At 40.2% G+C, this 15,007-nt stretch overlaps 1 protein-coding gene and 2 long non-coding RNA genes across 3 annotated transcripts; 2 read left to right on the top strand and 1 right to left on the bottom strand.

Annotated features, from left to right (window-relative positions):
* Positions 1–292: 292 nt before the first annotated feature.
* LOC135072249 (uncharacterized) lies at positions 293–1,311 on the bottom strand. The gene is made up of 2 exons (XR_010257380.1): positions 1,044–1,311; positions 293–928 (listed from the first exon to the last, which is right to left on the bottom strand). It is a non-coding gene; the product is annotated as an uncharacterized LOC135072249 (long non-coding RNA).
* Positions 1,312–2,185: 874 nt separating this feature from the next.
* Positions 2,186–3,966, top strand: LOC135071821 (uncharacterized). The gene is made up of 5 exons (XR_010257331.1): positions 2,186–2,432; positions 2,626–2,769; positions 2,844–3,087; positions 3,184–3,804; positions 3,917–3,966. It is a non-coding gene; the product is annotated as an uncharacterized LOC135071821 (long non-coding RNA).
* LOC135071819 (basement membrane-specific heparan sulfate proteoglycan core protein-like) lies at positions 3,965–14,987 on the top strand. Its single transcript, XM_063965646.1, has 15 exons — positions 3,965–4,460; positions 5,308–5,425; positions 5,669–5,865; positions 6,650–6,787; positions 7,290–7,493; positions 8,654–8,777; positions 9,825–9,949; positions 10,317–10,453; positions 10,723–10,876; positions 11,153–11,377; positions 11,506–11,687; positions 12,515–12,713; positions 13,141–13,317; positions 14,072–14,391; positions 14,465–14,987. The coding sequence occupies exons 1-15, from the start codon at positions 4,388–4,390 to the stop codon at positions 14,831–14,833; spliced, it is 2,742 nt and encodes a 913-aa protein (XP_063821716.1). The 5' UTR covers positions 3,965–4,387; the 3' UTR covers positions 14,834–14,987.
* The last annotated feature ends 20 nt before the right edge of the window (positions 14,988–15,007 follow it).

Raw genomic sequence — 15,007 nt, 5'->3', positions numbered from 1 at the left:
TGTGCAATGTAGAATTTTTCCAAATCCATTGTTTTGAAAATAATACAATACGTACACCATTAAGATAAATATTTTCAAAATAATGGATTTGAAAAAAATTCTACATTGTACATCATGAAAACAATAATTCCTTGAAGGTTATGAGGGCCTATGTGTGCGTGAACTGTGTGTATGTGTGCGTGGACTTTATGTATGTATGTGAGCGTTATAGGTGTACCAGAATCTCATGGCAAATAGGGAAAATAAACTTTGTTGAGAGCAATACTGGGGAAATTGGAATAAACGATCTTGATACTGTTTAATTTTTTACTTTTATGACTAATATTAATGAACATGAAGTACGAATATACATTTTAGGTAGGTATGTGTGGTGGAAGAATGTTGTTATACATCAGGTTTTTAACATAGGAAAATGTCTTGGAAATTAAATAAATCGTCTGTGAGAAAAGAAATGTCTGAGAAATTAATTATTTAAATTACCTACATATTTTCGCGTGGAACTGAAACATAGGCGGTGCCGTTCTTTTTGTATATGGCCAGGTCTGGGTTATTTAAAAAAAAAGGTTACATTTTATTAAGAAAGAATCTTGAGTGACCCTAGCTGAAAAATTAAAAACTGCTAGATTTAAAAAAAAATGAACTGGCTGGATCAGGGGTGATTTACTGTTTGTACTCCGAATGACTGTGTGAATACACCGATCAAAATGGCGTGAATAGTTATGCGCAACTTTAGGGCCCTGTAACTTATTTATTTGTAGAGATATTTTCATGATTATTTCACAATTATTATTAGTTCTACTTATATTTATTTCAAGTTTATTTCAAAGAAAAAAATTGGAAACTTCTCCATTATTCAATCTTGCTTTATGAAATCTTTTTCAATTTTCTTTACATGGTCATAACATCTGCACCAATTTGTGAGATATACCTGAAAACCCCGATAAAGCAGCTATTAAGTAAGAATAATATAAAAAAACACAACCCTCCTTCTGACACAGTTGGGTAATAAACTAAATGTATCAAAACATTTCAGTCCAACTTACTGTCAACTCGACGACGCGCTTTAGAATCAAAGATCGACTTTGAATTATGCCTTATTTTACAATTCACATTGAAAACAATATGCCTTGCTTGAACTTTTTCGACTTTTTCACAAAAATAACAAATAGACAAGAAGAGATTACAAAAATTTTGCAGCGGCTGACAGATTTCATAATTTTCTTTGACAGGTGACAATTAAACCATAGACAATTGCCATATGAAAAACACACTTTTCCAATATTTTTGTTTGCCATGAGATTCTGGTACACCTATACGTACGTAGGTTTAGTACAGGGAATTTAACACCAGGCTGTCAATTAGTAGGCTCAATTTGACAGAGAGGGCTCTCTATTTCCTATGTATTACTTTTCTCTATGGGCTGAGCCACAGATATGGATAGATGCAGCATGTGTCAAAAATTGTATGAAGCCGAGCGTGCCACTTTTTAAACGTCATTAGTGTCATTTTAGCGAATTTTAGTGATTGCCGCAACGTAAAAGTAATCGTATCATCGTATTGCATTTGCAAAGTCATCGAATGATATCGTGCGACTCGATTCGAAAATTAATTAATTCCGATAAAACTGATAATTTGTTAAATACAAAACCAAAAACATCTTTATTTACCTTTTTAAAATAAATTAATTCTTACAAATCATCAAATCTCGTTATTTTTTTTACCCTACCAGCGTTTCAAGACATAAATTTGTCAAGTGCATGAATACATGCATCAGTGTGTGTCTTATTGTTATGAGTAAGTACGGTTCCTTGGGATCGGTATGAGTGCACCACATACAGGGACCATGGTTTTAACTCTTAAGAGTACATCGCAGGATATGTATTAAAAACAATGCTACTTTATACTTCTTCTACTGCTACTTTATTCTAATTAATTATTTGTTACTTGTGCTGTTAATTACAATTCTCAATCCGTAAATAATTTCTTCTTTCTACCGTGTTCGTACTACTGTCCTCGTAAAATCATCGTAACCGATTGTTGTAATCGGATTACATGAACATCACTCGACCATGTATGTCCATTTGGACATATCGGAATGGCACGCTTTGACGATCAACTTGCTGTATCTACTCTAATCCATATCTGTGGGCTGAGCGCTGCCAAATTTGTCATTTCATTACTGTCATCTTTGACATTGACACTTACATTATAAATAAACTTGACAAAATCAATTTGAGAAATCGTTTTCAATCTTAGTTTTCAATTTAATTTAAATAGACAGTGACTAGATTTTTCGCTAAAAACATGGATATTGAAGAGAATACAATGACTGAATTGGCTAAGGTTTCAAAAATAGATCCTACAGAATTTGACGTTACAATAAGTGCACTTTTATTGGGATTAGGAGCTGAAAAATACGTCGAAATATTTAGGTAAAGTTTACTTTGAGAATCTAAATAATCTTCCTTAACATCATCATCACCTACCTACAATCCTGCATCCAGTGTTCTTTTAGTTTACCTACTCTTTCTTTAATCTTAAATATTTTGTATTCGTCTACTTCGTCTATCAACCAACAGCCAATCGTTATGGTAATATTTTATAAATTATTAAAACATTTTTCAGAAAGAATAATATTGGCCAGTGCACTTTGGCAGAACTATCTGAAGAAGATTTGATAAAGTTGGGCATAGATGATTCTGAAATTAGGAACAAGTTGCTGGAAGAAGTTAAAAACTTGCCTCTCTATGAAGAAACTGCTGAGCAGTTGTAAGTGCGATTTTATTGATATTTTTTTAAATATTCGTAGCATCACCAATTTATTGTATATTTTTTTGTTACAGATCAAAGGTTAACATTAATTTAGGTCCTATAGAAGTTGTAGAAATTCTTGAAGAAAGTTCCCAGCATTTGTATCGTATCTACTTAAGTGTATTAGCAAATACATTAGCTGTAAAAAAGACTAAAAGAATTTCTGACTGTTTAGTTTATAAAGACAAATATGCATCTGATGTGGCAATTGCTACTCTTAGTGAGATTACTAACATTTTAAATTCAATGGACATATCAATACATACTCAACTTAAGGTAACTATAAAATATTCTTTGCACAAACAAACTATGGAATGTCGGAGTAGACATGAGCCTTATTTACCAATCTTACCATAAACTTTTATTTTTCAGACATTAACACGAGATCCTGGCCAAAGCAAAAATAAGAAGATAATTGTTGGCGCGGTAGGCAGTGCAGTCATTGCAGTGTTGACAGTGCTATTTGTACGGTCTTTAAAAGACCTTAAATAAACATTTTGATATACATAATTATATATCTGAATACTGTGACAGGCATGATAGTGTACTTATTGACTTGTATAACTAGGAAAATACTAAGTATTTTAAAGTATGTAGATAGGTTTCTGGAACTCAAGGTTGTTATTTTTTTATATGTAAAGTACACTATCACCCTTGCACTCTCATATAAATGTAACTAACTACCTCCTAAAAATATTTTTTTGTATATACATACATACATAATCTCCAAGGAAACTTATATTACTATAGGTAGTTTTACATTACATATCCCTTAATATATTCATGTGTAAATCTAAAAGTGTTTGTATTTTCAAAATATTTAATATCTTAAGTTAGGTGTCTTTGTTTTAAACTTTACTTAAGAGATAAAAACCTTAAAATAAACTTTTATACATACTTATTCAAAATAATGAGGATAAGTGTAAATTCTTTAAAATAAATTCTCGGAGTTACATTTTTCTTGTATTCATACTGGCAAAACTCAAAGCCTAGGTGTATTATTATTATTGGTTTTTGGGCCTTTATTTGCGCCAACTCGACCAGGTTTGATCTATTGTGGCAGCCCTTGTCTTTAGAGTTCACTGCTTAGTCCCGTTAAGCCTAGGTGTAAGCTATCCACACTATAAATTAACTTTAAGTAATACATTGTTAAATAAAATAAATATTTCAATTGAAATGGATGACTTAGCGATGCGATGATGCATCTGTTGGTCCGATCTAAACGGGATTCGGAAATGCAGATCGCAAGCTAAATTGGCAACCAAAACAACAGTTCCGTTTTCCAGTTTGCACGATAAGTAAATCCAGCTGACCCAATTGTTTCGACCTCACCAATTAAAAAGTGTAAGGTAAATGATGAGGTGGCGGGCGGTTGTTTGTTCGGCGGGCGGGAGTGACGTCGGCTGCTGGGAGTTGGGACTCAGGAAGCCGGGAGCGCTGGACCGCCGTTATTGCGCCTGGCGCGCCAATTGAAGCGCGTGTCCGCTACTCGCGCCCAATCCAGCATGCACGCTCCGCGATATTTCGGACGTCGAATTTGAGTGCATTACATCCTCCGACAAACGACAGTGCAAAAATGAAATGTTTCCTTTGTTTCGTGTTGATCGTGCTCCTCGGGAACTCGAGTGCGAATCACGACGTTGAAATGAGTGAGTTGAATTTTCAAAAAACTTTCTCGGTGAGCGTGATGTTTCAGTATCTTTAAAAATAATGTTTCCAATATGTTTTTAAGACCGTACATATTTTTAATTCTTTGCACTGTTCTTTACCTTCACCACACTGGATAGGTTTATAAAAATGAACTAACCCAAATTAGGTGAGCCTCGAAAGGAAAAAGGACGACTAACAAAACTTTAACAGACACTTAAGTAACTACTTAAGTAATTACATTTTAAACTATCCTTTTTAAAAGTAAACTTACTACTTTTTTCTATTATTTATTATTCACTTCGTCAATTTATCTTGCGCCGAACAATACTATGTAATATTGTATTCAATCGATAAAAATGACATGTTTCGTTACTTATATTGAGGTTTCGCAAGTTAAATTTTAAGAATGTGTTTTATTTCCTTGCGGATCTGTCTGGGCCGTCCTCTTCGGTACCCTTGCCTTGATCCAATTCTGTATGATGTCCGAGGACACTTATCGGAAACGGATGTCAATTTCTTTTTATGGTATAAATATAGCTTTATTAGTGTCCATATTCGAACTATGCATATTTCCTTCCGTACCTTAGGCAGCTTGTATAAAAAACTGACTTTATTAGTTAACTCTTAAATAATTGAATTCTCAGAATTGGATCAATATTCTAAGTACTCTAACAAAGTTAATCAGACAATAAAATTATTCCTAACACACAAATTATTTTGACGAAATTATTTAAGTTTTTTATTTTTACTGTAGAGAACTTTTCTATTCTTTACATGCTTGCAATCTTAGAATAGGTACTTGGTATTTGTAGGATTAAGTAGTTAGTAGAATCAACGCATTTTCAGTGGAAGCAGTTGTGGGACATACTGCAGAGCTTCCCTGCAACGTCACCTCTGAAATAGAAGGTGACAAACTGAACATCATCGCCTGGTACAAAAATGGATCATCTACAGCATTTTACAGGTGAACCGTCGCAAATACAACATTGCTAAACTACTGCAAATAATTCTTAATTTCTTAAATCGAAGTCACGAAATTTGAATATTATTAGCTGAACACATGCTGAACAATAAATATTTTTTATACTTTTAAGCTTGTTGTAGTCGGTATACCAGCAGTTGTTCCAAATCATGTATTTCTTGTTATCCAAATAATTTAAACAAACGAAGGTCTAGCAGCGTAGAAAATACATTTGTTTTGCATCAGCAGTCGCGACTTCCGCAATCAGAACGGCAAGGCTGGCTCGGCTCCTGACCGTTACCGTATGCTGCGCTCGGGCACTGAAGACACTGACGTGCTTCAGATCGCCTCCGTGCGGCCCGCCGATGCCGGCGTCTACATCTGCCACGTCGACTTCGACTCGAGCCCCTCGCACAAGACTTACGTGCAAGTCACTGTCATTGGTAAATACAACTTTGCTGTTCAGATAAAGCGATAGGGAGTATGAAACAAAAGGCAGATTTATCAAAAATACGCTAATCTAAAAGTAAAAAGGCCGTAAGATGAAATTGATGAAGTTTGCTCGTCTAAATCTGTATGTCGTTTTCTATTCTACTTATTTCGCTTTTTTCCTTGCTAAGTATCTCCTTACCCTGATTCAGTTTACACATTCGATAAGTAAGTTCAGGGCCAGATGATCTTATTACCGCTTCCGGTCTCCAAATACCATCGATCATAATACAGGGCAGTTCGGCTCGGTCACAACCAGTAATTTATTATTAAATTGTTTATTTTATTGGCAAATTTCAATGAGTCGCAATATTCCCAGACTCGTGTCAGCTACCGACAAAGGTTTCTGGCAAGTTGGGTTTACCTATCTGACAAAACGGCGCGGCCGGTTAATTGGGCGCGGGCTAATGAGGATGCCCGCGCCGGAACAATTCCCTCCATTTATTAAACAATTACGCGACGTCAACATTACATCATGTAAAACGCTTTGTGGGTGATAAATAATTTAGGTGTCGCCCTATAGACCCTACAGATCACACGATCAATAAATGTCCCGGGAAACTTATGCAGTAAAGAAAATATAAAAAATAAAACTTTCTAGTTTTGGGTAGGAACCACTTTCTAGGAACAGTAAAAAAACTCTTTCTTAAAAATAGCCGTAGGGAAATCGAATCTAACTAAAGACTAAAGTCCTAGTTTCCGAATTTTTATTGACTTTTCTAATGTCTAATGCTGCAGATCCCCCGCAGCGGTTGTACGTGATCCACGAGAACGGCACGCGGCTGGCCGCCGCCGGCGCCGGCTCCAACGCCAGCCGCAGCATCGGCCCCTACTACGTCGGAGACACCGTCCATTTGTTCTGCGTCTCGTTTGGTGGTGGGTGCTCTTAACGATTAATTAAACGAAAATTACTTATCTAGTCTAATAAATAGATTTGATGCCTCAGTGAGATTCTTTCCACTCGTAGCTTCCGGCGTTCTGGGTTCAATTCCCCGGCAAAACAATAGGTACATTACAATACAATGTATTTTGTTCTGAATTAAGCTTTTACTTAGTCTTTTTCGTAATCAAAAAGCTCTATTCAATGTTGTTCGTTCGATTTGCTGCTTCACTTAAGCAAGCATCGTTTGTGAATACGGGCATTAAACATGATAGAAGTAGAAGAAGAAGGAATCTCTCAATCTCAGGATTTAGTGTGAGTTTTCATCAAACGTCACCGCGTCGTCACTAGCGAGCGCGTTAAAAAAAATGTGTGAAAATTGTAGTTCTTGAAAGTTTCCGCTAGGGGCGCTGTACAATCCGTCATACATTTAATGCCACTTTTTTACGCAGTCGTCGTTTGACGTAAATTCACACTACGTCCCCTGTTATCCAACAGGCAAGCCGCAGCCGTCGCTATCGTGGCGCGCGGGCCGGCGGCTGCTGAAGGAGTCGTGGACGCAGCTGTCGGAGCAGCGCGTGCGCAGCGACGTGCTGTACGGGCCGCTGGAGCGCGAGGACCACGGCCTGCCGCTCACCTGCGCCGCCGCCAACAACAACCGCAGCCAGCCGCTGGCCATCGACCTCATTGTAGACATGCACTGTGAGATATTTTACTATTTTTACTGTTAGCCAGTGACGGCGTAGCATGCGTTGGCACCCGGGGCGGTTCCCACGACACCCCTCCCCTCCCCCGTCCCTTCGTAAGTCCATAATTGAAGTTGGTGTATACCCAACTTCAAAAGGGGGGCTAAGGAACCCCGGAATGGTCTTGTGCCCCCCAGGATTTTTGGGTTACCGATTCGAAGATGAAAGATGTTAGTACGAATGAGCCTCCCCGTGTCATGACATGTCATGCAGATGCGTCAGTGAGTACTAATCAGCGCAACTGTTGGCACCCCCTGATGCTTGGCACCTGCCGCTCACCTGCGCCGCCGCCAATAACAACCGCAGCCAGCCGCTGGCCATCGACCTCATTGTTGACATGCTCTCTGAGATATTTCACTATTTACTGTTAGCGCACATGATGCGTTGTTGTCTTATGAAGATTCACCCTCCACGGGCTCTGCGGTGACGTTACCTTTTCATGCCTTTAGTACAAATGTACAAATTAACCAGGTAATCGAATCCAATCAATATCTAGCCCTTCTACCAAATGAGCGCTCACCAGTTGACGCCACTGAAATGACCACTAATAGCCACTAACGAGTGACAGGACCTTAGGTACTCGGTATTTTGTATAGGTCTACCTCATTGTTCTACCCTAAAAAGAGCGTTGCAGCGTAGCGTTCGTCACTGTGGTCCAGGTCCAATTGACATCGGGTTAAAATGGCACCTCATCTCATTTAACATATTGGCTGCGAGCACCGATTTTTCTTTCTCTATTCGTCACATTAGGGGTCATCCATAAAGTACGTCACACGTAAAGAGGGGGGGAGGGGGTCGACAAAGTGTGACATGGTGTGACAAGGGGTGGGAGGGGTCCTAAGTTTCGTGACATCACATTTCAATTGTTTCAAATATTTGATACAATGTTGATTTCATAAAAAAAAGTACTTAATTTAAATGGAAATAAAACTAATTTCGGAACTGCTGTTAATTTAATAATTTATCGATGTGAAATTGCAAAACATGTGACGTCACACTAGGGAGGGGGGGGTCTCAGAAATGTGACCACCTGTGACAAGGACGGAGGAGGGCTCAAAAAATCATGAAATTCGTGTGACGTACTTTATGGATGGCCCATTAACGAATGTTCCTCAGTGTCTCCGCTGCTGATATCGGTGCGCAGCGCGTCGAACCGCAACAGCGCGGGGCGCGCGCGCGCAGGCGAGCCGCTGGGCGTGCAGTGCCGCGTGCTGGGCGCGCGCCCGGCGCCCGACGTCGAGTGGCGCCTCAACGACGCGCGACTCGTCAACTTGGAGCAGAATATCACGGTATGATCATCCATGTCTCTTCTTTTTTTTATCCATAACGAGGAAACTCTTGGCCTGTATCTAACCTGATGGTAAGTGACGATCAGGCCGAAGGTGGAAGCGAGCTTCACCCGGAATCCTCAACCACGGAGGAACTGGCTATCTTACCTCTTAACTGCCGGAACGCAACAATGCTGTTAACATTGTTATTATGGTGACAGACTTAGGTAAGATGGTGGTAGGTAGCCAGACGGACTTAGAACAAGCCCTACCACCAACCAAACCGAACAGAAAAATCTGCCCCCACTGGGAATCGAACCCGGGACATATGCGTCTGAAGCAGGTGGTCTTACCACTAGACCACAGAGGCGGTTGTCTTCATTGTCCACAGCTGAATTTTTCCCTCTCAAATTACTTACGTCTGATTCTACTTCAAAAATCACTTCTTACTGCCGTGGCGCCTTAAAAATGACGCGCGTTTCTTCAACTTGGAGCAGAACAGCACGGTATGACAGAGAGGTGTCATCCATCATTCATATCTTTAATTCATCCACAGCTGAATTTTGCCCCTCAAATTACGTCTGAATTTACTCCAGAAAATCACTTCGTATTGCCTTTGTCCCTTAAAATTAATTATCGTCGAGTGGCGTCTCAAAGATGTGCGTCTCGTCAACTTGGAGCAGAACATCACGGTATGATCTGGCAATGATGTAAATCATCCATGTCTTTTCATAGTTCACAGCTGAATTTTCTCTTCTCAAATTACATCTAAACTCGATCTGAATCAACTCCAAGAAAATCACTGTGTTGCCACTGGTGCTGGTGTAACGGTGTTTAAAGATTTGAGGCCAATGTCTGTGGTATACTTACCACCACCACGTGGTTTCGATGTTGCTGATGATTTCAATCTCTTGAAGGTTTTGAGGAAATCCAATCACATTCCAATCAGTACAGCGTAAATTCAAGAGTTTCCATGCCCATTGTTTCCAGACTGACGCGTCGCAGCGGCTGCTGGTGAGCGAGGTGCAGCTGTCGCTGGGCCCGGAGCACGACGAGGCGCGGCTGACGTGCTGCGTGCCGCTGTACACGCGCGCCGCAGAAGACCAAGCCCTCTGCGCCGCCCCTTTCCCTATCACTGTGCGGTGTTAGTATCAAGCTTTACATTAAACTTCAATTCAAAACTTATCAGTCATTCCTACTGTAAAATAAGAAATAACGGGCATCATGAACTTTCACTGTTCACATAATATTAAATACATTAATCTGGAGAGATACCAGTTGTTGTGAATAAACAACAACATCGATAATAATAATAATTAAAATTAAGTTGGTATAGTGAGACTATAATATCCATTAAAACAGCAATTCCGCTAACTTGATGATTCATAAATAAATATTCATAATCATTTATACTATTAATTAATATATTGGTATGTAAACATCGTAAAGTAATATATGGCAGTTATTTCAAGGTCGAAAAAGCTAATAATAAAATCCTTTTCACTTTTCAGACAAACCCATTGTGCAAATCGTTGTGCCAAACGATTTGAAAAATACCACGATGGCAGTCGTGAAGGGAACAGACGTAGTGATGAACTGCTCCTACGACGCCAACCCAGACCCGCACGTTCTAGTATGGTACTTTCAGGTATGTGAGCAACACTTCTAAAAATAATCACCTTTTTTATAATAGCTATGTCTGGAAGAGATAGCTTTATAGCGATAAGACCGCCTAAATTGTGCCGTAATTTTTGCCTATTTCTTTCTTTCTTGTCTTGTGTGGTGCACAATGAATAATGTGTTCTATCAATCTAAATCAAGTGGCAAGAGCAGGACCTAATCTTATGCATGCCGCTTTGTAATTTGGCCCACATTTCCAAATAGTTTTCTTCAAAACTATCTTCACCTCTATTTTAGGATGACGTCCTAGTCAAGTACCATGACGGTGATATAACGCCCACCCTGACGTTATCGAAAGTGAGCGACGAGCAGGCGGGCGAGTACGGTTGCGAAGTGGGCAACGCGGAGGGCACCACGTATTCTGGAGAAAACGTTGTCATTGACGTCATTTGTAAGCTCCATTTCTTTATACACAACCGGCAGACATCGGACTATACTTTGAATGTTTATTGCAAATTAGCGCGTAATACAACACTGCACTGCATAAGACGCCAGCATTTATAAAAAAAAGAAAATATTTTACTATTTGGCTCTAAACAATCCATTTATTAATTTAAAAAAAGATGTGCCAAAAAAGACACCTGATTTGCAGCAGGTTTAGCTTGATGTGCTGTTATTCGTTCTATTGAAAGTATTATAAGGCTAGTGTATTATGGTTTTGTTACAGATCCAGCATATTGCGAAGAGACAGATATTATAGAATTTGGTTTAGGGGAAGACGAATTTTTAAACATAACATGCAATGTCAAAGGCAACCCTCCGCCGACTCAGTACCGGTGGGTCCTGGTGAACGACTCCGTGACGGTGAACACCATCAGAAACACTTCGCAGACTACTGTGGAAACAGAGGAACCTACGTTACTCTATCAAAGACCGAGTGGCACGCCGTTTAGTAAGTTTCGTCGATTGAACTTGCGTAAAAAGTAACGTAACTTGTATTGCAACAAGTTACTAATAGTCCCGTTATTTTAAATTATTTTAAACATTCTGTCATTATCTATTTAATAACAATATTTACAGCTACGGTGTTCTGTTGGGGTCTCAATGGGGTACCAAGCAGCGGGCTGCCTCACACTCCGTGTATTTCTCTGATAACCGACGAAACGCCGCCGCGATCGCCGACCGACTGCATCGCGACGCGAGTCGAGTCGAAGGACATAACGATCACATGCGAAAAAGGCTACAATGGTGGTTTACCACAGGTAGCGTACCACACCACAAGTTATATATTATAGCCTGACCAGGAACATAAAAACCCTCGCCATGTTGCGGAAAACTAATGGTACTAATTTCTTTTAATGGCAACAGTAACTGAAAACTTCATTGACATGTCACCTTGCATGTCAGTCTATTGCTGTCAAAGTGTAAACAAACTTTATTTTAAATGTGTGCAATTGATTTTGTGAAATAAATTGCTAAAATATTTTTATAGTCGTGAAAGAAAAGTGGTTCACAATGTGTTAATGTATTTGTCGAAGAGAAATACCAAGGGTTCGGACAATATTTTCATTGAATAATGTTTCCGACAAAGGTTGTCAAATTGACTGACATGTTTATCGTATAGTACAGTCCACTATGAAAATTAGCTGTAGTTTGTTTCAACTACCTATTTTAAAGTTTTTTGTCACTTTCTAAGTTTTGAAATTTATGGAATTGGGAAAGAAGTACCGAGTTTGAAGCGTTCATGAGCAGACATTGCAGTTGAATATTCAAGTTCTGAATTTGATTATTGATGAATAATAAAATAAATCCTACTAGCTCGATTGATGGTTTCATTTAATTTATTTAAACCAGGTTACCTTTAATAATATTTTTTCGTTAATTTATGAAAATATCAAATTAGCCCGTAATCCTGAATCCTGATACATAAATTTAGCCTATTAATTTAACACAGGTACGACTGTACTCAGTGTTGCACTATCAAATGCAATTGACGCGCCTCTATGCCAGGGTTTTTATGTTCCTGGTCAGGCTATAAAATATTTGCAGTTTCTTTTGATACAATGATGAACACATTTTATTGTTGCAGCACTTTAAATTTGTTGTAAAACCGATAGATGACGAAAACCACCAAGAAGAAATCCTATCGATAACTAAAATGGAACCCAATTTTTTAATACAAGAACCAAGCGAAGAGAAATATAAATTCGTTATTTTAGCCATAAACGACAAAGGAGAGAGCAGTGAAGTAGAAATTGCGATGGAGGATATCATTGATGAAAACCCGGGTAAAGATTACATTTTGTTTAATTTGTCATTGTCGACACCATATTAACTAAAGCCCGGTCGCTGAGCACGTAGAATTTCGTCCAATGACCCCAAGCTATCCATCCTTATCGCTCGTGCGTAATTATATTGCTGTCGCGACTATGCGACGGGCGGCCGCAGTTAGTGTGCGAGCAAGACAAAAAATTCTACGTGCTCGGAGACCGGACTATAAAACATTTTATCCAGTCAACTAAATTTTAATTAACTGTAAAATTAGTTTAGTTTCACTGAACTTTACAAATAAAATAGATCGATTGGTTTGCGAAAATTTGACGTAATCAGTTTCGATTTGTATTTCTATACAAAATCTTTGAAGGAATAGCATTTTCGCAACTCTAAAAAAGTATGTCAATTGATTGGTGTCATCTACACAATTGGTGATTCCAGAAGTATTGCCAAAGAGCGCCATCGCGAATATCACGACGCTGGCGTTGGCGCTGTGCGGGGGCGTGGCGCTGGTGGCGCTGGCGGCGTGCGGGCTCGTGCTGTGCGCGCACGAGCGCGGCTCGCGCGACCTGCCGCGCGCCGTCTCCGAGCCGCCGCTGTGCGCGTACAACACGGAAGGTGGGTGCCGTCGCAACATCGTCATGGGTGCCAACATGCAGGCATATGACTTATGCGACACCGCGCTATGTTGTGACGAGAACGCGTTTCGACAGAAACATTTAGGCCTCAGCCTCGAATTTAGCGGGCAGCGGCGCGGAGCGGCGGCGGCGCGGGAGCGGAGCGGGCAACGCAGACCCGTTCTCCAAACAAGCGGGCAGCTCGCGCGGCACTTTAGCGGCGAAGTTCGGGGTTGTGTAGTCGAGATATTTGTTTTTATTCGCGAACGAAATGTCTGAACAATGGCGACTTAAAATTTATTCCTAACGCTCGATTTATTGTGGGCAAAAGAAGACGCCGTGCCGCTAGACTGGAGTGCGCCGCCCGCTCGTTGCCCGCTCCCGCGCCGCTGTTTTCGAGAACCGGTCTATTTGATTTTACGTATAAGATTCTGCCGCTCCCGCGCCGCCGCCGCTCCCGCGCCGCTGCACGCTAAATTCGAGGCTGAGGCCTTATGGTTTTTATTGAGAGCTACCTTAATAGCGTTGACAAATTGGCACCATAGCATAGCAGAGTAAGGACGTTACTGCCATATGGGAAGCGCTGAAGTGGTAGCTCTCCTCATTATGAATTTTAACAACAACTAGACTTTAATTATTCAACAAAATATTTGACATAACATTATTGACATTCCAATGGGCGAGCATAGAAATGTGGAGTATCGATAATTATTTTTATTCCATTAACCGCACACATGATAATGCAACATTTTCAGAATCCAACTGCGACACGTTCCACGGTAGCGACGACGGCAGCGAATGCAACGTGCGCCGAACCGAGTCGTTTCGGCGAGCAGTGTCGCGGTACCCTTCGAGAAACTTCGACGTGCGAAGAACTAGCTCGTTCCACTCCGCGCGGTACATGAACGACATGGCCGAGCAGGAGCCCACCAAGTGCAGCGACGCGCTGCGACACAGCGCCAGCTGTAGGGTACACTCCCTTCAAAACATCAATAAGAAAAGGGACATGGACATGCAATGCGATCATCTCGTTATGCATTTACCGACCGAAGTTAATTACAACGTGCCCAGACCTGTAAGATTTTTTCAAAAATAATGTTCTTCTATACTGCTGACGATTCATAAATTCATGGTTTTCCTAATTTCAGATGAACACGTTCTACACAATGCCAAGAAAGATGCGACAAAAGTTGGCGAAAGAGCTCAGCGACGAAGCATCCGAAATAACACAAACGTCAGACGGCTTCTCGCTTCCGCCGCCACCGGACGAATACGGGACGTATCGAGCCGGCACTCGAATAAAGGACATGCCCACAAAGTCAACGCCGACTTACAGCACAGTAGTGAAGAAAAGTTCGGGGAAAGAACCAAAGAATTATAATAATGTGATAATATCTCCTATGAATACGGTGGGCTTGCCGACCGTGAGCGCACACGCCGGCGCCTACAGCTACCCCGACGACGAACAACGGCCGCACCAGGTAAATACTAACCCTTTTGACGAAGACTCATCGTAACCGTTCTCATCGTTACTAATATCATTAACTCATCTCCTCCACAGAACACGACTGGCATATTAACAACTTTCCAAGGCCATATTAGTGGTAAAGAGTCTGGACTATAATTTAATTTAAGCTAAGACACTCGGGTCATATTGTTATTTTTATGTATTACTATGTATAATATTTTAA

The sequence above is a fragment of the Ostrinia nubilalis genome, chromosome 5, assembly GCF_963855985.1.
Source record: "Ostrinia nubilalis chromosome 5, ilOstNubi1.1, whole genome shotgun sequence".
NCBI lineage: Eukaryota > Metazoa > Arthropoda > Insecta > Lepidoptera > Crambidae > Ostrinia > Ostrinia nubilalis.
Note: the sequence above shows the minus strand (reverse complement) of the source record. Positions and strands in the feature narration are given on the sequence as shown.